This window comes from Anticarsia gemmatalis, chromosome 8 (genome assembly GCF_050436995.1).
Source record: "Anticarsia gemmatalis isolate Benzon Research Colony breed Stoneville strain chromosome 8, ilAntGemm2 primary, whole genome shotgun sequence".
Taxonomy (NCBI): domain Eukaryota; kingdom Metazoa; phylum Arthropoda; class Insecta; order Lepidoptera; family Erebidae; genus Anticarsia; species Anticarsia gemmatalis.
In genome coordinates this window covers 1,951,386-1,973,797 of record NC_134752.1, presented here as the reverse complement: position 1 = coordinate 1,973,797, position 22,412 = coordinate 1,951,386, and the positions used below count along the sequence as shown (strand labels likewise).

General features: G+C 34.1%; 2 protein-coding genes across 4 annotated transcripts; one reads left to right on the top strand and one right to left on the bottom strand.

Moving 5' to 3' along the window:
* Nucleotides 1-44: 44 nt before the first annotated feature.
* On the bottom strand, nt 45-11,246 carry LOC142974760 (uncharacterized). Of its 3 annotated transcripts, none has more exons than XM_076117259.1 (7): nt 10,988-11,246; nt 5,953-6,152; nt 5,193-5,311; nt 3,079-3,267; nt 1,632-1,817; nt 900-1,114; nt 45-247 (listed from the first exon to the last, which is right to left on the bottom strand). In XM_076117259.1, the coding sequence occupies exons 2-6, from the start codon at nt 6,114-6,116 to the stop codon at nt 906-908; spliced, it is 867 nt and encodes a 288-aa protein (XP_075973374.1). In that variant the 5' UTR covers nt 6,117-6,152; nt 10,988-11,246; the 3' UTR covers nt 45-247; nt 900-905. The 3 variants fall into 3 exon arrangements, with proteins under 3 accessions (XP_075973374.1, XP_075973372.1, XP_075973371.1); XM_076117257.1 differs by having other exon boundaries at nt 5,953-6,143; XM_076117256.1 differs by lacking the exon at nt 10,988-11,246 and having other exon boundaries at nt 5,953-6,511.
* Nucleotides 11,247-14,636: 3,390 nt separating this feature from the next.
* Nucleotides 14,637-22,348, top strand: LOC142974672 (lipase 3-like). The gene is made up of 5 exons (XM_076117128.1): nt 14,637-14,819; nt 15,321-15,516; nt 19,512-19,882; nt 21,348-21,500; nt 21,847-22,348. Exons 1-5 carry the CDS (start codon nt 14,667-14,669, stop codon nt 22,234-22,236), a joined length of 1,263 nt encoding a protein of 420 aa, XP_075973243.1. The 5' UTR covers nt 14,637-14,666; the 3' UTR covers nt 22,237-22,348.
* The last annotated feature ends 64 nt before the right edge of the window (nt 22,349-22,412 follow it).

Below are 22,412 nucleotides of genomic sequence, written 5' to 3'. Positions count from 1 at the left end.
GTTGACATATTCTTACCTAAAGTAAAAGAAACAAAAAATGTAAACAAAGTTGAATGGATTTTAATTGATAACATATAAGACACTTTTACATAAAAGTCTCAAAAATAATTAACAATATTTAAACAGAGCCGGCCTGGGAATCAAATTCTTAAAGAAAGGTAGTAGGAACTCTCTTTGATCAATAATTGAAATGATGTGGTTGTTTGAAGATTGGCTCTTTGGGTCTTCTTTGGCAGCTCACGTTATCCTACGAACAACACAAATATTTGAGAATAAGTACGAACGAATAGCAAGTAGTCGCACAATGCAAAAAATGTTTCATATTAAGTTCCTAGAAACATTTTAAGCAACCTTTTAAAACGCAGTGAGGTTAAAACTAACACCTCCACTTCCTTCCTGCAAACCTGTGTTACCGGTATTCATTTTATTATATCTCACATAAGTTTACTATGTTGCAAATTTTAGGTTTCAAAATCTTTATAGTCAACGGAAAAATGAATACAAATTATCGCAAGGTATACCTACACATTCAAATCGAAGCCACTCTTTCCAGCCTCAAATAATTTAAAGATGGACCTTGTCTTCGAATCTATACTAATATTATAAAGCTGAAGAGTTTGTTTGTTTGTTTGATTGTTTGTTTGTTTGTTTGTTTGTTTGAACGCGCTAATCTCAGGAACTACTGGTCCGATTTGAAAAATTCTTTCACTGTTAGATAGACCATTTATCGAGGAAGGCTATAGGCTATATACCATCACGGTACTACCAATAGGAGCAGAGTACCAGTGAAAAATGTTACAAAAACGGGGAAAATTTTAACCCATTCTCTCTTATGTGACGCAAGCGAAGTTGCGCGGGTCAGCTAGTGTTTAATAAAATTAGCCGTCATATACACTTACCAATTCCTAACTGAGTATTTCATCCAAGTTGACATCATAGACTCGACTGTTCGGCATTCTGGTCTGTGTTTGTGTGTCTTTTCTTAACGCCATGACGACGTGTTTGTCTGTCTGTCTGTTCGTTCCCAATGCTGGGCAGAAGGCTGTTAGGCGAGTCGGCACGTACACTGAGTTGAGGAGCTTTAGAGGCATGGCGAGGGCGAGGCAGCCTTGTTCTGTAAAACAACATAATGTAGTCAAAACTCAGGTGTCGATAGAACTAATTAGTTTGGTGGAAATAACGCTATAAAGGACCGTTAACAAAAAATAGCGTATAGTTCATGTGTGCTATGTTTCAGCGATCAAGACTTTTAAATAGAAGACAATAGAAGGGTTATTTCAGGTCCCTTTTCCAGACATTTTGTAATCATAAAAAATCATAAGAGTCCTGCCTCACTAGGACGTAGGATGCCATGGCGGCGTCGCCTCGTATGTAAACAGTTAATATTGAAATATATGACAGCTAACTCACGTGGCGATGGTGTGGCAAGGTGACATTTCACGATTCTTCTCTTCTTGAATAATAAAACAATACTACAAGCAACAAATTGCTAACAAGCAAGAAAGCAGGCAAGTTTTATAAGTTTATCCAACACAACGTTTATAAAATGCAAACACAGGTGACCAATGAACAGAAAATACTAAACTATGTAGACCTGAAATAACTAATCCATTCGATAATTTAGCACTAACCTGGAACTTTCCTTCTATAATTCACATTCTCGATCATATAAATACCACTTCTTCCGAGCACATTGGAGACGGTTCTGCTAGCAAATTCCCTGGTCTGTTCCGACTCGAAGGTCGGTGCATCAGTCGCTACTCCCACCACGTGACTCAAGTTGGCTGCTATCCACTCTGCTAGCTCGTAACTTAGACCTTGAAAGAGAAGAGCCGGTGCAAGAAATCTAATCAATTTTAAGAAGGCAGAATAAAAAACAACAGGAATCGATGTTTTGATGCTATGTTGGGATACACAGAGGTAATTTATCCTCTTTTTTAACCGACTTCAAAAAAGGAGGAGGTTCTCAATTCGACTGTATCGTTTTTTTGTACGTTTTGACTTTTTTTTGTTTTGTGTTCATCTTGAGACTGCCCTATAAATAAATAATTTGCTTTCTTTCTCTTATTATTTTAGTATACCTACGGTCATTTTTATAAGATCACACTCCATTCGCAATACTGAATCCGCAAATTGAAGAGCTGTGTTTGTCGTATCATTAATGTAGGTCTTCAGTAGTCCGTAATGTGAACCTATAACTAGGAGAATTATTTATGAAATCCAATAGCAGGCTAAATTGAGCTACTAGGTAAATATATATCTAGCCGCTAGATAATAATCGCTTGATGCGACCGCGCCCATTCGACGCCTCAATTTCGTTTGCGGTGCATAAAATAACGTTAAGAATTTCCTTAAGTATAATTAATTAAATCCCTACATTATCGGTCGTATTTAGACAGAATTATTAAATATTTTTGCATCATTATTGAATAACTTAAGTAAATATTTCATAACTGATACAAATCTTGATGAGGATATTATAAAATTAAAAGACAATTTGATAAAAAAGACGTGCAAAAAAACAACTGCATGATTTTCATGATATACTTAAGGAAAACTAGATCATACTGGATAAGACTGGACTAAAAAGTAATCAGAGATGAATCAGAAAGGACGAAATCAAAACACATGTTACAAAAAGTATTCGATACCTGAATCAAACAAAACTGATGGTATCCAGTGGTAGATGAATTGATTTTGCACTCGTCTGCCACGCAATTAACAGCAATGATAATATTATGTTGAGTGATTAAAACACATGACACGTCCCTCTCTTTTCATGCTTATTTATGTTGTTGTTGAAATAGTTATTACGCTTATAAGGTGAAATCTGGTTCCACTGTTTTTTTTTTGTTACTAAAGGTATATGGATTTCTTAAAAGTCAGTAGCTCACGTATAGCAGACGTGGTCATAAATCCTAGTTTTATGTCACACGAAAAATTACGGATATGGTAGTACTTTTTGTCCGTTCTTTGCATGTTTGTAATATTCCTTACGACACAAGATTATTTAATTCCAAGTGTAGAAATATCTTCTATTATTCATCAATATTTAATTTCCACAAAACCAACACTTACCAGGAACTTTACAAACGCAGGTACCGACATTGATCTGTTTATTCTGGTGCTCTGGCCAGCCGAACCTGAAGAGTAACAACGTCGGCTCCTTGGGGTCGTGTTTGAGAGCCATCCACTGAAGCGCCACGTCTAGGGTTAGAACTAACGTTGGGTTGTTCACTGTCACTCCAGTCACGTCTATAACGGTCACTGAAAAATAAAGTATGGGCTAGTTATAATTTTTACTGCCTCCGTGCCGCAATGGTGGTCGCCACGCCAGTACCATTGCGTCTGGAGGGGTTATGCCACTTAACTCCAAATCCATTGTTCTCTAAACTTTAACATCCCATACATTATTTCCACTTTGACTCCAAAGCAATAAAAAAAAATAATTTACAGATAGAAATATTTCCCTACATCAATTCCACTTAACTCCAAAAGAGTTTTTGTAGAGTTCGCAGCAAAAATTATATCTTGACGATATTTTGGTGTAAGCCCATATACCAAACGTCCTAGTAATTTTTCACAAACCAGTAATTTTGATTTAAGTTATTATAATTAGGTTAGTCAGTTCATCGTCCTCAAAAACGAACACCGTAGGATCAAAAGTGCTATCCTGGTGAAAAGATTGAAAGTCAAGGACGGGATTAAGCTGTTATATTAGAATAAAGTTCTAAATAAAAATTAAATTTCTTACTTAGCTAAGTTAACATAAAATAAATAGTGCAGGTTTTAATGTATAAGATATAAGTTTTTTAACATAATATACCTATATTCTTATATTCAAAGTCAAAGTCAAAGTCAAATATTCTTTATTTCGACTCGAACTGCTCCCTCTGCATCCATGTCATCCGTATGGCTAAATATTTTAAGCTGCTGACTCTACTTCTGCTGATTTCTTGGAGTTAAAGTGGAATGAATTATATTTAAATAAAATATTTATTAAAACTGTTTTGGAGTTAAAGTGGAACGTTTTTTTGGAGTTAAGTGGAATAACCCGTCTGGAGGTCGTGCGTTCGATTCCCACACGGAGCAATTATTTGTGCAACTCACAAATAATTGTTTCGGGCCTGGTCTTGCTCTGTGTCCGTTGTTTGTATATTAAAATTTGTAAAAGTCCCCACGACAGAAGAGCAATTCTTAATTAGGGAGCTGATTTTGTTAAAGAGATAAAAGAAAGATTGTATGTTTGTAAATAGTCCGGCTTTCATAGCAATTTACCCACAAGTCGAAAAAAGTCAAGCGTAGCACCTAACTGCTTTTCAAAGAAGCAAAATCTATGATCGCAATTTCCATACCCCATAAAAAAAATATTGTCAGAAAAACTTGACAATAATTAAATACTTCAACTATATTTTCGCATGTAGGCATACATGTCAAGTTGTTATAGCACAATTAATTGATCATCGCAAAGGTTATTTCAGTCAATAATATTATGCAATGACAAGCGACTTTATCGGACATCATAAGCTTCATATATCGTACTAATTACCCAGGATTAGCAGCTCACATTGACTGATAATTGTCTTTTAAATAATGCTTACGTTCAAATTTTAATTGCTAAATCATGCCATAAATATGCGTTTAATGGAAATCACGTGGAATACCACTATTAAAACAATAAAACTTCAATCGTTTGTTAATGTTGTATTTATTGTTTCTCTATAATGTTTTGCCTAACCTGTAACCTGTAACTAACCCAAAGATCTTTCTCAAACTCATCGAATTTCTGTACATACTTATTCTAAAAATTAAATGAGAAAATAAACTACTGGTAAGTCCTAATTTGACTGCCTCTGTGGCGAAGTGGTTTAAGTCGCCACGCCGCTAGCATTGCATTGGGAGGTCGTGGGTTCGATTCGCACACGAAACAATTATTTATGCAATCCACAAATAATTGTTTCGGGTCTGGTTGTACTTTGTTTCCGTTGTTTATATGTAAAAGTCGCGAGACAAGAACAATTCTTAGTGCGAGAGTTGTCCTTAAAAAAAAGGTAAGCTCAGGAAATATTAAAATTTTAATAATGATAGCACTATTTGAAAGGATTTCTTTTAACCTAAGTTAGGCGGATAAAATATGATACAATACGTACTTTGTCGTTTAAAATTGAGATGGTAGTGCAAATTAAACTTACATCTACTCAGCAAATATTCTGAAGGAATGACGGCTGGATGCATAGAGCCCGTAGTTTCTGAATGTTCTAAATGCATGCCAGTACCCAGGCTTGGAGTCCCGCAGTTAATACACATCTTCCTGAAAATTTACCATCAATTTAATACGTCAGAAGAAGCTAATTGCTTCATGATAATGTAAAGTGCAACATAAAGCATAGTTTTAAAACAGTGGGTAATTATCAACTGATATCTAGAAAGGCACGTGCCAATACTAATCTTGACAGATCACTGCATTATAAGTAATGATCTTCTTCGGTTGTGTTTACATAATCACCAATTTGAAAGGCAAAAAAAGGCACTCAGTAGCGCTTTTCTGTAAAGTCGATACCATAAAGTATCGAGAGTTTGACAAATTAAATGTACAGCCACAATAGTTCTTACGCTGCCCGGTAGAGGCGTTAAACAGATTTTAATGCAAAATTTCTCGATAGCTAGCCGGTTATCGGTAGCCGTATTCGATAGTAATAGAGTAATAGGGTATAGAACTGCAGGGCCAACATTAATACATAAAAATGTATGAAGAAACCTGTCAGTTTTCTAATTGATAAGACACTTTTCCAGAAGCATGGCTTCTAATAAGTTTCGAGGCGCCAATTTGACTTGTATTTTATTATCGGCCCTCAAATAAAAATATAAAGGAACAAGGGACAATTTTTCACTCAGAACAATCCTGTACTGGAGAATTAGAAATCACAGAAAATTGTACAGTAAAGTACTTACCAGTGTTTCTCCATAGCACCATAATACATGGACATATCCTGCCAAGCGGTAGGTTTAGTCATATCCACCACATCTATCTTGTCTTGAAGGTCTATGCCCCGCCCGGAGAAGGTAGCTCGTGCTTTCAGAACAATCATGAACAGAGCCAGAAGATTCTCGTACATTTTACTGTCTTTCTTTCAAAAGATAAACTAAAAGTACTGAAGGATTGAAAAGATTTAAAGACCATGGTAGATAATATAAGCGGCCACGCATAAGAAAAATGTAAAATACATTTTTGATGTATTTTTTGGGTATGACTCTAATTTTACTAATATTGCTAATTATCTAATATTGAACTCCAAAACCTACTAGTAGAGCAAATAAAAGTAAACCGAATAACAACATTTTAACAATTTAAATAAAAAAAATAATACACGAACAGACACAATCAGTTGTTACTTCAACTATGCAATTAATATGGATGGCAGGTTGTAATATACACTTATATGGTTTTTAAAACTATAGTATAAAAAGACCCTATTCACTTTTGCCTGGAAGGTAAAACACCATTCACTTTGAAATAAACAACCGGTCACTGTTACTGGATGTATAACTAACAATAAAATAGGTATTCATGTGCTTCTTCGGTGTATTAGTAGGGTTTATTTGTTTGTTTGTTTGTTTTAGAACAATGGTTTAGACAGAAGGTATGAAATCAAATGTAGTACTAACAAATAACATTGACTCAGAAATGATCACATAGTTTTATTAAACTATTATTGTTCCATGTTGGAAGGAATTAGCTCTAGTACTGTTATTAGTTACAAGTGCTTGCTTTGAAGAGCTTGTTTCTCTGATCCAGATTCTGACAATCTATATAATTGTGGTTAGTACGTAGAAGGCTTCGTGGTTTAACCAATTTTCTTCAGGGTAGACTGTCAATTACATGGAAAGAAGAAATAGGTTCAAGAGAAACAAGTTAAGAAAAGGAGAAATGAGATAAGCAGAGTCTTCGACTATGGTTAAGTGTTGGTTAAAGGTCCTTTCATTGATTCAAGAAAATATAATCAAAATTTAGGAACCCTGGTAAGTAATTGAGTATATCTTAATAAGAAGACAAATTGCAGCCGTTTGTTTGTCATGTTTCTACGCAACCATTTCGAATTGCCATGGAATTGATGCAGGTATGTTTATTTCGACAAAGGTAAGTTTCCCATAAACCTATCTAATCTATCTAATATATAAAATTCTCGCGTCACAGTTTTCGTTGCCATACTCCTCCGAAACGGCTTGACCGATTTTGATGAAATTTTTTGTGCTTATCCGGTATCTATGAGAATCGGCCATCTATTTTTCATACGTTTTCCGTTCGGCAAACGTTTTCCGGGTCAGCTAGTAGATCTATAAATAACTCTTTTAAATCTAGTAAATCTTTAAAAATCACTTTTCCTGGTGGTAAAGTGATGCCCTCATTTTAATTATCATAATTAAAAATGTCACTGTTAAGGGTATTCACCAGTAATTGCACTCAATGATAGATAATAAAAAAATCCCTGAAATGTAGAACGTTATGGCAATGCTCTACATTTGAGGGATTTTTTTAATAGTTAAATATAATTGGGACTTGTTGGGCGTCAAATTTAAAGACGGTTGCAATTCTTTATGGCTAATGGGGTAAGCACCCTTAGGCACTGTAAATACATGGATGGGTGCCCGTTGCAGTTTTCGAATTGAGCATCTCTGAGCTTCAAAGGGCGCATAATGAAGTAGTAATAGTGATAAAATTGTTTATGGGTTTTTTCCAATAAGTGTGTTTCAGTAGTAAAACGTAACGTGTTTTACAAATAGCTATCGTCACCTATCTGAACACGTGACTACATAGAAACATAACATCAAAATGTAATTCATAACAGCTAAAAACGAGCCTACTTTACAGTTCATTAAGTACACAATTACTAAGTTCAAATCATCACAAATCAAACCAACGCGATAAATAAAATACATTTAGCAGATAAAGAGCGTAAATGGATAATATACGATCATAAAGAATAATGTCAGATACATACAAAATCCACGGAAAGCTGCGATTAGGGGGGTATAAATTTATGCTAAGATTATATAAGATTAGTGTAAGGTGGGATTATAGATTTGATGACGTTGAGAATTGATCTATTTGTACTATTGTTGCGTAATGATTTCTATTTGCCTATTTTTTTGGTTGATAGGTAAGCAAATGCTAGCCTAAGTGTAAATGAACTATGTGTTCAGGTACTATATTATAAGAATATTTGCAAATAGGCTATTTACAAATATTCTTATATAAGTTTGGTAACACGTCCAGTAAATGGAAATAGGCTCGCCTCCTATTACATAGGACTAAAATTGTTAATGGCGAAATGTCTAAACATCTGCTTAATTTTTTGAGTAGGTATAATGGACATTATATACCTATGATATATATTTACTATTCAGTAGCGGGATTTTTTACTCACAATAGTACTATCAAGTTCTGAGAGTTAGGAAATTAAATCGTTCTAAACAATTCGTTTCTCCGGCATCCGCTGAGGACGATGATCAGTTTTTCATATTATTTTAGATAGGTAGCTAGCCCGTTGTTGACAAAGGACAGGTTGTAGGAAACCGCACCTCATATTGTCATAGCTTAAGTTTGATCTCTCTAATTCGGACACATGAGGTCCCAGAGATTTCCTACTACTATCGATCAGAAAATCATTATCGACAAATTTTGTATAAAAATCTGATCAGCGCCCCTAGCACGTAATAAGAGAATATTTTTTCAAGTAGGTACCTATTTATTTTAATGTCATAGGCTTAATCGATGACAATAGAAAATCACGCTACAGTGATTTAATTGGTAGGTATTTAATTTGAATGGAACATTAAATGCAGTAACTAAGCCGATATTGTCAATCATTACATACTAAGCTATCATAATCCCTATCAAATTAATAAGCTTACTAAGTCTAGAATAACAAAAGCAGTACCTAACTTAATTAATGATGCATAAAAAATCACAACAATGCTTACTTAACATTTTATACTATTACTCATATTAAAAAATATTATGCAATTTTTGTTTTTATGGATAAGCGATGGTTCGATACAACCGAAATATCGGATTTCTCTTAAATACAAAAGTTCGAATTGAAATAGAAGAAAAAAATAATCTACACTGAGTTTATTATTTTCTTTCTACTGACTGCTTCTTTCCATATAGAAATAAAAGAAACATGGGGAGGATGCCAAAAATGAGCTATTAAACTGCGTGAATGCTCCTTGTCACTGCGACTCACTCTGGAGGCAGATCCATCCAGAAAGGTCTATCTATAAATAAAGAAAGAATAGTGTATAATCCAGGTGGACTAGGTATTAGATGGCCAGAAAATCCAGGCTCAGAATTCTGAATCCCGTAGGACATTTATACCCTGCATCTTTTGTCTATTGAATGGATTAGTCTGTGGGTCTCTTTTAACAGCTGTAGGTTTCTGCTTCTGAAGGCCTAAAAAAGTCCCAATATGAAGTCGGAAATAACGGAAATCTTTAGATTATCTCAAATTCTTCTTTACAAAGAAATAGATTTAGCTCCATCACGTCCACCTGCGTCATAAACAAGATTTAAGATAGCTGACGCAAAAACCCAAGCACCTCTTGCAAATTGTATTAAATGAACTGATAAACAATTAATATGACAGATATTGATTTATGTAATTAGAACTACATCTGATTGGACGTTTGTTTTCTTATAATCCATCATGTTTACACATTCGGTAGCTTGATGCCTATCTGCGTTTTGATATTGAAATCACGAACGCGCGTGTGGTTTTTTGGGAAGCTAATCTATTGCTAGTCTCCATCTGCTACTTTCTTATCTTTTGGTGACTAAAACCTGATCTTAAACAAAAGGAATGACGTTGGGAATGCAAAAAAAATATTTCTGATCAAAAATTCACAACGCTTATCGGTGCTTAGTTAACAACAGCCGCGTGGATCGATCTCTGAAATTAAGCCATGCTTGCCGAGGTTGATCTGTGGATGGGTGACCATCTTATACATATCGAGTGCCTCCGTGTTTCGGAAAGCACGTTAAATTATTGTGTGTCACAAATGGAACTGATACCTGTGACATCCAGAAAAAGTAGTTTCGGAACTGCTTGTAATTTCAATTTGTGTGTGTTGAGTGTATTGATTGTACGACGTAAGATTAATTTTCGTTTCTGAGCTGTGCAGGTGCAAGCAATCGTATCATAATTTATGATCAAAGTGAATCATTGTTTCGGGTAGTTTTACTGAAAATATAATAATATTTAAATGTGCGTAGTCAGAATGAAAGAAACAATAGCTGTAAATTAGGGCTTCATAAATACTGTGACTCACGGAGTAAATCAAACTGAAAGAGAATTTTGCTTGTCTGTATGTTTTAGCGAAAATATATATGTCAAATCGATACCTCCCAAGTATCCTGAGTCATCTAACAAATTTTTAATTTATTCATTTTAATAAAAACGCACAAAGAATTATAATTACCGACTAATAATAACAAAATCAAATCCTTTTGTACCAAAGGAAGGGGAACAATTTGCCTTCAAATCGCTCTCCTGTAAAATTACTGTAATGTCAGTTGACTTATACATATATACTTATACTTAGGAAGTATTGAAATGTTGATAGTAACGATAGTTGTGACAGTTGCTGAATATACCTACCACTAGCAAATACAATAATTGATCAAGTTAGGAGCTGCCAACAATAAGAAGATTAAACATTATATATGTGATAAAAAAATAGAATGTTGTTATACGTTTACGTTTATATCAAGGCTTATTCTCTGAAACTAGTAGTAAGTTTTAAAATACTTTTATACGATAGCTACATTTATAAGGAATGCTACGTGTATCGGCTTTCATCACGTTACAATCACGAAAATAGACTCATTTCGAGAAACGTGAGGGCCTATGATGGCTAGATCCTTTTCCTTTTCTAACGTCAATCTATCACAATCCGTTCGGCCACTATTGCCGCTGTAACTACTTACCCTTGTAACAGCCAGCCCCAGTCTCTTCTATAACTGTGAGAAAAAGCTGGTAGAAAAATAAAGCTAAGCTTAAATCAGGAATGAATAAGATTTTCTCTTATGATACGATGGAAATGCACCCAGAGACTTGTAGCGCGATTCTCTGCCACTATTGACTATCAACTACAACGGCTAGCATCGAGAACATTATTTTGTATGAAATGCTTCCATAGGAACTATTATTGCAGTCCATTTTAAGTGCAAAACTCTCGTTATTTGCTACTACCGATTGTAAAATATAGCGCTACTGTGTATTTCCCAAATAGTTCTTCGGTACAAAACCTATCTGAACATGCAAAACATAATCTTATCTTCAAATAAATTGTGTTGTAAATAAAATTAATGGCAATAAACAAACATAACGAGATTAGGATTTTATAGTGTTATTTGCGAAAGGGACAAAAAGGATTGGATTATAATATTATCTATATTATACATATATTATACGCAATGGAAATATCTCAGCTACATTTTTAGGTAAAATTAAGCAGATATCGTTTTCCTTATTGCGTAGTTTTCTAGAATTTGTGATATTATCTAGCGGCTTTTCGGTTGCTAAAGGTAATAACAAAAAATTGCTATTGCTATGTCGCTTTATTTTGATGTAAATTACTATTTTCTATATCAATAATCGTTTACTAATTTGCTTTCGGCAAAGCAATTAGTGCAATAATGTTAATTAAATTTGTTATATTAGTAAAAAAAATACATAGTTACTTTTGTTGAGTGATTGGAACTTAACTTATGTTATCACTAACCCTATAGTAATCAATAATCTTCTGGGTTAATAAAATATGATTGAGGTACAAGAATGGCTCTAACTCTAAAATGACATGAGATTTAAACCTAAATACATATACATTTTAAATATGTAATTTTATGCACACGTTGCTGAAAATTCATTAACAGAAAAATATATTCTGGTAGAACCAATTTTATTTTATTATTCTTATATAGGTTTATATCAGAACAATATACACAACTAATAAATAGATTGTAAACTGCTGCCAATAGAACATAAATGGATCACAAACAATCAAAACAATTTTATAGTCCAAATTATAGATACATTCATAGATTGTTGCCTATAAATATTTATTATTTCAGATTATCCTAATAAATAGGCAAATATAAAATCCAGAGGTTGTAAATGTGTATCTCTTTGGTAGTAAATATATAAAGTTTTATAGTTATATAGGTTGTATATATCAGAGCCATTTGTTTTAGATCAATTGTCAAAATATGAGAATTGATTTTAATGGTTACTAAAAATATATTAGATAATTTTGTGTTCTTTATTGCTTTTATACAGGACTGTACATTTTTTTTGTTTATAGAAGTAAAAACCTGTGTATAATAAATATAACATATTTTTAATTAAGAAAAGTTTTTGCAAAATTTCAGCTACACACAGTTAAGGTCCTAAAAAGGTTCCTTGTGGAACACGACACGGTACCAAATAGTGTAATCAAATTATAACTCCATACCAACGTCAGAATGTGTAATTGTTATGTAGAAGAACATACTTTAATTAAAGACGATGTAGGCGGTTTCAATTATAAAGACAGAATAACAGTAGTCAACAACGCTACGTATTTGAAGGCTTAAGTATGGTCTAAAATGCTCTTATTGAATGCTACAATCCAAAAATTGATTTTGGTAAAAATATACTTTCTGATGCAAAATATATTTTCAGCAACGAATTTAATTGTTGAACAACTGATGATTATGACTTCTATGATAGAGAAAAAATACTATTTAATATAAACAAAATACTAAAAGATATTAATACCCAGGTCAACGATTTCATTTCAAAATATTATTATAGTTATTCAACTCGGTTTGCCATTGAACTTAGCTGATTAGACGATAATCCTCACACACGCTCCGATAGTTATTATCATAGAACGGCTCAGCTACTAGATTAAGAAGAGATTATGGCTATGAGGCCTAAAAAAATTCGTTGGACATGAGTTGCTAGCCACAATTTGCAAATTATTTTCTAAGCTGTTATTCTTTTTAACAACACAAGAATTAAAAAAACTTATAATTTACCAGCTTTTTTAAGTTTTTCTGTAAAAAAGCAAATTGAAAATGATAAACGCAGAAAATCTTTGTTAACCCACAATATAACACCAGCGTCGGAGTTGTTAATAGACTAATACTATTTTTGTTTTGAACTACATGTATATCTAATTTGTATAAATTACGTCTTACCAGTAAAGCAGAACAAATATTTACTTCGTTTGTTTTTTTGCCAATCGTCAAATTTTAATTAACGCGCAATTTCTATGTTTACTAGCTTATATTTTGAAAACTTATTAATTACGAACATAGGTAACTAAAATTGGAACAATGGACATTTGTTCTTGAACGTCTAATTATAGTGCATTCAAATCTATTGTCTTCTTTCAAATAAAAGATATGTATCATCATTGTATTCACTGATTTAATTTGTTGATATTTTCTCATTTTATTTGTTTGGTTGATACAGTTAGTAGGTAGTGATTTTAATTTGTTGTTTAAACGCTGTGCGATTATTTTACGTTGATTTTCAATGTTTTAGTAAATTTATTGTGAGGTATCCCGTGTTACGTTTTATTTAGATTTATTTTTGTTTTAATGATTGATTCGTATATAAACTTTCATCTAGTTAACCTCGGGGGTTGAGGTTGCTTTTATAAAATAGCCTGTGTTTGATTCCGGGTCTTCAACAATGCACACCAAATTTCATTTTAGGCAATTATGTTTTTACATCCAATCCTGACAGAAACATAAATTTTGAATAAATAATATTAATATGCCATTAATGTCGGCTGTCATTTTCAATGATCTTTGGCAGACGTTAATATTAGTCAGAAGCTGGATAGTCTGACAACCAGTCTTACCGATAAGTATAGTGTTATAACCCAGGTTGTGGAGGTCCGATAGGCTGCATCTGGTGAGAACTGGAAGCCGACTACAACATAGTTAAAAGAAGGGCTAGGCTGATGGAGTATGCCATAAATGGACTAACCGGTTTACTAATATAAGTGCTATAGATAAAGTTTATACGCACCAACTAATATAGCCCTTGCATTTATGTCCTCATAATGTAGTGTCAACTTTACGACATTCGTAATCGTGAAGTGTTTATTACTGTAGGTTTTTAAAATCTACAAGCTTTCTTTATTTAAGTACTTTCTTAATGACGCAAATCGTTTTTTGGCACAATCACATTTTGTGAATGAAGACGAAAAAATGCAATTTACTAAAATTTCTCGTTCTTTAGTCGCGAGTCTTGTATTAAAAACAAAATATTGGCAAAAATATCAAAATCGTTTAATGATTTCACGCAATTTTCGTGCTACAACAACTCTGCCTATGAACTTACTAAGTTATTGTGGTAATGGTGGCGGTTTAATATGTTATTATATGTTCATCTGTCATTTAATTGCTCACAAATTGACCTATCAATCCAATAAAATAATTCTTCACATCAATCAATTGAATCAAAACAAACACCCAAATATTTTCTAACATCATTATCTGCGTAAATTCACGGCTACACAATCTATTGATAAGATTCAATCGTCACGATAAGCCGGTACATAAATAGCAGGTGTCGGTTGTCTAAAGCAAGTAGTTTGCTAATGGCCTTATGATGGTGCTAAAAGGAATAATATTCTTGGCCTTAGTGGCCGTGGCTATAGCCAGAAGGGCCCCTAACGCAGACTATGTAGAACAAATGTTCAAGTCGGGACAGCAGACCAGGTTCTCGACTGATATAGAAGAGGATTCTCTTCTTGATGCGGTGAGTCATTTAATTCTTCTGTCAAAACTTGTGGAATAAATAATGTAGGAAAAAATGACTTCTAAAAAAATTATTCGAAGGCTAGAAATTAATTTCACTTATAACTGCCCCATTGATAGGCTTGGTTTCTTATTAAAAAAGGGAAAGACGAAAAAATAAGTCTAGCGCTGGTCAAATGCGTGTGTGGGGACTTAAAAAAATAATTAAATAAAAAATAATTTTAACCCATTAATGTCCCACTGCTGGACAAGGGTCTCCTCCCGTAATGAGGGAAGAGTTAGGCCTTGAGTCCACCCACACTGGCCAATTGCGGGTTGGGGACTTAAAAACTAGTTTAATTTAGTTTAAACACAAATTTTGAACAACGTTACATGTTGTAAAAACGAATATCATAAAATGTTTTTTTTTTGGCAATTTAACAATATTTACTTCGGCTACAAGTTTAGGTTTAGGTATTTCAAATTTCATAATTATTAACCTTTCAATTGTATCCTTCACTAGCCTGGTCTGATCAGAAAATACGGCTACCCTCAAGAAACTCACTTGGTCACCACCTCCGATGGCTACATCCTGGAGGCTCACAGGATCCCTCACGGCAGGAACAGCTCCCCTGGACCCAGACCTGCTGTCCTCATCATGCACGGACTCCTGTCATCTTCCGCTGACTTCATTGTACTGGGACCCGGCAGCGCTTTGGGTAAGTCGCCTTTCATGCACTTTTCATCTTTTTTGGTGGGTCATGTCACCTTTCATGCAATTTTTTTGGTGGGTTGTTTTTTTAATGTCATATGCAATATATCTTAGAAACATATGACTGATTCTCCATACGTTATATGTCAAAAATATCATATAGTTACTTCGGTATAAAAGTCTAAACTATTAAAAAGTAAGTTCAGTTAAATCAACAAGAAATTTGATTAAAAATTCTGCCCATATAACAGTCACAATATATCATAAAAATCTGCTTCGTAATAAAAAAATGGCGATCATTGAAAAAAACATTTTTCATGTAAGTACTTGTTAAAACTGGTACGAAAGCGATGCAATAGTATCGATAACGCACCACAGTAATCTAAAAATACCCTTTATTTAATTCTTACAAAGCTAACCAGTTTACAATATTTCCATATATAGCGCACATTACATACAAAACTCTAATTTGAAGCCAAAAATAGATTGTTTTTGGAACATAATGTTCTACCTACTGCCAAAATCATCATTCAAAAGAAATAAAGCACTTTATCGAAAGCCGTTTCCGTTGACATTAAATGAAATATCGACTAAATTTTATCGATAATGTTAGTTTTGTTACTCATTAAACGTGTCACATCCTTTGATAATTTATTTGAAATTGAATTAATGCATTAGAAGCACAGTATAGATAATAAAATGAATGAGTCTTTAGTCGCGGTGATGAATTCATGATCTTAACTTTTTATATGTCTATTATCTAATACTGTCCGCGGATTGCTTGGCGTTTCGCTATAGGTTTTCCTCGCCAGCAAGCTGACTGAATCCAAGTCAGTAAAAATTGAATATAAGGAAGATTGCATTGTACTTTTATGTAAATAAAATATCTTGCTATAAAAAGATGTTATATTATTATATACTTTTAACTTCGACATAGCCAACATCTTAAATCAAAATACCTATATATTTATAGGTATTTTTTTAAAACGATTTTCTTGCTTTTCACGTATTCGATTTCAGATCAAAGGAAACGATAAAAATAATAACAAGTAGGTAACTATGAGCTGTTATCTAAACAATGTCTATATCTGATAAAGTAATTTTGACTAATTTCGTTGAGATAAAATGACGGAAAAGACACAAAATCCGGCTAAAGGCGCAGTTACAACAGGGAGCGCTTATCATAGATTTTTCGGCAGTGATACATTAAATAAAGACCTACCCACATCTTATTTAGTCATGTCCACACATATTATAAAACTGTAAGTTTAGGGCAGAAATGTATAAAAAGACTATTTACTAAAATGACATTTACAAACTACCGCGTTACTAAACTTGGACTTCTAATAAAAATTTGGGCTTTATCCGACCTGAGAATGGAGTCAGAATACACTACCAATCAGCAATAGAAGCAGTAACTACCTAATTAGTTGAAAAAATTTGCTAATATCTGTAGCGCGATTCTCTACAGTCGGTACTATCGGGTATTGCGGGTTGGACGTTAAAGATGGACTGCTTTCATAGGAAATTACCCGATTGCTAGCCGGTTGCCGATAGTCCATAATGGTACAGAATCCCGCGACTGACGAATAGAAAAACGGATCGTACGTTTGCAACTTGGCTTGAATAAATAACTTTGGTTTTGTTTAATTTTTGTAACGAAGTGGAGTTACGATTTAATATAAAACAAAGTATGGTGAACCCTTACGAATAGCCAGACGCCATAAAAAGAAAAGAGTAAAAACAATTCTTAAATTGACGGATTAAATACGAATGCTAGTGATATTTCAAACGATTAAAACATTTAATAAAAGATTAAAGGATTATTAGTACGACAATAAAGACATGATAATTGTCGATAATTTATTAATATCGGTAGTCCAATGCCCTGCGTCTATGACTTTGAAAATAATCAGTATTTAGGTCGACTGTCGACGACCTGGTATTAAGGTCAATATAATAAACAGGGGACTTTTTTAAAATACTATCTTCTATTAGGAACTAAAACAAAAAAAAATTGTTGCCAACGTATTCCCAAACTTAGCTTAGATGATATTTTTTTGATCTTTAGAAGCTAAAGATGTAGAGGCCCCCCCAAAAAACATTCAAGTTTATTACTTTTATATGAATCAATTTCTAACACAAAACTATCATAAATCAATATCTATTCTTTTGAGATACTTCAAAAACCTCAGAACGCCATTTCGTATAGTTTCAGAAACTAATTTTGTTTGCAGTAACGATAAGCATCATGACCTTTTTGAAGTAGAGATTTGGTATCTTCAGGGGTATATATTTTATAATTTTCAGTCGCGAATGACTCACTTTGCTTTCTTATGATTACAAGTACAGTGAAAATGCATTTTGTACCCTCAGTAATAAAAAAAGTTCAAATTCCGCTTCATCACTTTCGCATATCATAATCCAAGCTGATTATAGGATTTAAACTTATAAAAGTAATATTGATTGATAGTAGCGTGTAAATGCACACTTTATACATGCCTGCTTATCGTGATAATGTTGCGAAATTGATGATAAAAACTGGTTAATGATTCATTCATGACTCACCCACCCCTGAAAAATATAAGCAATTAAGTAGGTGCCTCTACACACACGCTCTATAGCGCGTGAAAGAGCGTGCGTGTAAAGGGTGTGCTAGGGGAAAGGAAAGAGCGCGCGCCGCGTTCATCTGTCAAGCCCGCGAAGAAAATCTCGAGTGAAGAGCGCGCTGCTTTCCCGTGCGTTATCCTGTACGCTCCTAAGAACGCGCGATAGAGCGTGTGTGTAAAGGCGGCCATTGTTAGGCAAATGAAGGTCTATCAATCAATCAGCGCCCTTAGATTATTCCGCAAGAATAATGTTATTGAATTATTTTGAAATGGCAATTATAAAAAGTACCGAGGGTAAGAAATTGTGTTATAGTACTATGATATCATTGACTGAAATTTACATTTTTACAGCATGTATGTTCTTTTACACTAGTCACATTATTTCCTTTCATGTAAATCTAGTTTTTATAGATCTAGACGGTCGATGGATCTATCAAAACCTTTTATATCTTTTAAAACCGTGATCAACTCGTAACTAATCAAAATACTCAATAAAAAGGTTTAAATTCAAGGTAGAAAATAAGGGTTTCAAGTTTAATGTATAATAGAATACGGGAATTAACGCGAACACGCATTTTACCATAAAATGCGTGTTCGCGTTAAAAGTTATGAAGGGTTTCAAGTTTCATAACATACTTCAGTTAGTCAAAAAGTTAAAAAAATTATGTTTGCATTCTTAGAAATAGAAACTATCGAATGAAGTTACATAAATAAATCAATTTTCCTTAAAGCTCGCACGAGCCAATAACCCATTAATCCATATTGACCTTATCGAATGCACCCAAACAAGCGAACAGACATAGATATTAGTTCCTCGTAATTAATCAACGATACGCAATCAAAATAATCTATTTAATTACATTATCGACACAGTATTAGCACAAGATCAACCGATCGTGATAGCTGATCAATCAGACTTAGTCTTTTAAGTCGTTTTCGAAAGTTATTTTGAGTAATGAAGCAATACATTATTAATGTAAGCGTTATAAGTTTTTGAAGAAATTATAAGTGTCAACCTAATCACGATAACTTGTATTTTTTAATTGTTTGATGGTCCCGAACAATGTTATTTTACCACCCATATTTTGTTTATTCATTAAAAGCGCGATTCTATCGTGTACGAAGAGTTTGACATTCAAAATATGCCGAACATTTTGTTTCTACTGCATCCGCTAGGGGCGCTGATTAAATTCTTTTACAAAATTTGTCTATAGCTTGCCGGATGTCGATAGTTGATGTTTTTCTCTAAGCTACTCCACTTCTGCTTATTGACCGAGCTGAATAACATATGAACATTTTATCTAACATCGAGCCAAATCCTCGTCATCAACCTATTTCATATTTTCGCACTACAAACAAAAATCATATTTTAAACCTGACATTTCTTCCACAGCCTACATCTTAGCTGATGCTGGCTACGACGTATGGTTAGGCAACGCCCGCGGCAACTTCTACTCCAGAAGACACCGCACTTACAACCCAGACAGCAAAGTTAGCCAGAATTTCTGGAAATTCTCCTGGGACGAGATCGGCAACTACGACCTGCCTGCCTTCATTGACTATATCCTCGCAAAGACTGGTCAAGAGAAACTCCACTACATAGGACATTCGCAGGGAGGAACCACTTTCTTGGTCTTGAATTCTTTGAAGCCGGAGTATAATAGCAAGTTTATTTCGTTCCAAGGCTTGGCCCCAGCTTCCTTCTTTGATAACAACGATGTGTCGATGTTCAACTCTTTGGCACCTTTTGAGAATATTATTGAGGTGAGTACTTTTTAATAAGCATTTTATTATTAAGCTCTCTTTAATTTTAAAGGTGCGAGGGATCTTAAGGGCATCCTCTTCAATATTCGAGAGCGCAGCCCAAATCGGAAGGGAATCCTTTAAAATTCTGCATCGATTGGTAGATTTCATTTTATTTTGCTAAGATTATTCAACCATAAAATGGCCGATTGATCTTGATACTTTTCTAATCTAATAATTAGCTTGACTGATTATAATCGCAGGAACTGACTGATAGCACACAACAGATTCATATCATAGGAAACTAACAAAAAGAAGTCTTGTTTCAATTACCTTACATATCAATGCTAATATTCAAATCGATAACAATAATATTTACTTTTGTCCAGTTCTAACTGCGTAAAACTAATTTTATGAATACGTCATATCAGAGAATCTGATCGGTATTCATCCTATCTCTGTCTATCGAGTGTAAATCACGATGTTCTATCTTTGTTTATCGCTGTTTCGATCGGATAATTGTTTTTTTCACCCGTGCTTCAACACACCTGATGTATAAAAATTGTATTAGATCTAAGATAAGTACGAGTAGAATATTAATTACGTAACGTGACGTAGGTGCTGCCACTCCAACATAGATTGAAGAACTTATCCATATTAGTTAAGATCTATGTCCACCAGGTATTAGGTTCGATTTCTAGACGTTTCGGCCTTTTGTGGTTTAGTTTCTTTTTTGGTTTCTGTTTAAATACTACATGTTTTTAGTTATTATTGATATAAGAACAAATTTTAGCCCAACTATTTGAACGGACGCAGAGTAACTGCAGATAAATTTTGACTGATTAAGGGTTAAATATTAGCAACGTAGAATTTTATAAACTATGAAGCTCGCGGGCCTAAAATGAAGTATGTTTTGATCCAGACCGAGATAAGACTGATTGCTAAAAGACCTAAGATAATTGAAAGATTATCTAACAGATTACAAAATAACAGTATTTATTAGATGTAGGAAATAGGTCATGGTTGTAATTTTCTTACAAAATCAATTTTTAATCTGTGACCTTTAAGAACTTAGGTTATTATGAAAATTCTCGAAGGCCGATTGAATTTGGGCTGCATGCGTTTGTTTGATGTTACCGAATAGTTAAAAATGCTAGAAAAAAATACACACAAACATAAAATTGAGCGCTATTCCCTGGGACAGCTATTGATTGCCTCCGTGGTGCAGTGGTTGTAGTAGTCATCACGCCATCAGTACGTTGGTCATGGGTTCGATTCCCACACGGAACAAATATTTGTGCCATTTTTTGTATGTCCGTAAAAAGAAAATAAATGAAAAGTAGGCAGAGATCAGAGAATACCCTTTACTACGGTAACGCTTCATGCAACTTACCTACTTCTTAGAAGAAAATAGTCTCTGGAGAAAATGTTAAAAGGATCTTCCGAATATTGTAATAAATACTAACGATTTTATGTCCTTTTCTAGACCGCAGCCTTCGCCATGGGCCAGGGTGAGATCTTCGGAAGCCGCGACTTCGTGAGCTGGTTCACCTCCAACTACTGCACTCCTGGCTCCATCTTTGCGTCTATCTGCGGCTCCTCCATCACCGGCATGGGTGACAGAGATTACTATAATTCTGTAAGTATGAACTGTTAGACATTTTCATAGAAAACTCAGAATTTGTTTACTGTTCAGACTAAAATTGGTCGCAGAGAAATTTTTTGTTAAAAAATGCTTGTAAATTTCTTTGAATGAATAGGATCTGACATAATGTTTTGGATTTATGTTAATGATATTGCCCACTTGCCAGATAACAAGACACAGCTTGTTCTCATAACGAGCAATGATTGCAGTATTTCTACTACGCTTTCTATATACTTTGTGTTACTTCTTTCACATTCTCTATCTTTACACTCAAGCTATGTTTTAACAGACACCTCCAGGATCAGCTATTTTAACTAACATTACTATTATTTATTTACAGACCATGGTACCTCTCTTCATGGCCCACGCTCCCGCCGGCGCCTCCGTCCGCCAAATCGCCCATTTCGGCCAAGTCATCCGCTTCAAAGCCTTCCGTCGCTACAACTACAACATGCTCACGAACCTTTCCAAATATGGCCGCGCCAACCCTCCGGCCTACAACCTAGCTAATGTCAATGTACCTGCATACATTCACTATGGAATGGGTGATAAGGAAGTTCACTACAAGGATGTCTTTAAACTAGCTGACCGTTTGCCGAAGACTGTAGGACTTTACGAAGCTGGCAGGCAGTCTTTCCATCATTATGACTTCATCTGGGCTGATGATGCCAAACACATGGTGTACTCGACCGTCCTCAAATGTATGAAACATGCCGAAAGTAATTTGTAATAATGAAAATTGTATATAGTGTAAATATGATTGTATTATAAACGTGATTTTTACATTTTTATATTTGTGTTGTTTTATTGTTTTTAATATAAGTTTAGGTCTATGAATTTTATATTGTAGTTTTATTTCTGTAACATGTTGCCTATAAATCATATTTTTGCAGTTGTTCATAAAGT

Bases quoted from the DNA above. Each gene is read 5' to 3' on its own strand.
- LOC142974760 (XM_076117259.1), bottom strand. From the start codon at position 6,116: ATGTACGAGAATCTTCTGGCTCTGTTCATGATTGTTCTGAAAGCACGA. The intron at 5,312-5,952 runs GTAAGTACTTTA...GTAAATTTTCAG, and splicing joins GGTGCTATGGAGAAACACTG to GAAGATGTGTATTAACTGCG. The intron at 1,115-1,631 runs GTTAGTGCTAAA...GTTGTTTTACAG, and splicing joins TTATAGAAGGAAAGTTCCAG to AACAAGGCTGCCTCGCCCTC.
- LOC142974672 (XM_076117128.1), top strand. From the start codon at position 14,667: ATGATGGTGCTAAAAGGAATAATATTCTTGGCCTTAGTGGCCGTGGCT. The intron at 14,820-15,320 runs GTGAGTCATTTA...ATCCTTCACTAG, and splicing joins AGGATTCTCTTCTTGATGCG to CCTGGTCTGATCAGAAAATA. The intron at 21,501-21,846 runs GTAAGTATGAAC...ATTTATTTACAG, and splicing joins ACAGAGATTACTATAATTCT to ACCATGGTACCTCTCTTCAT.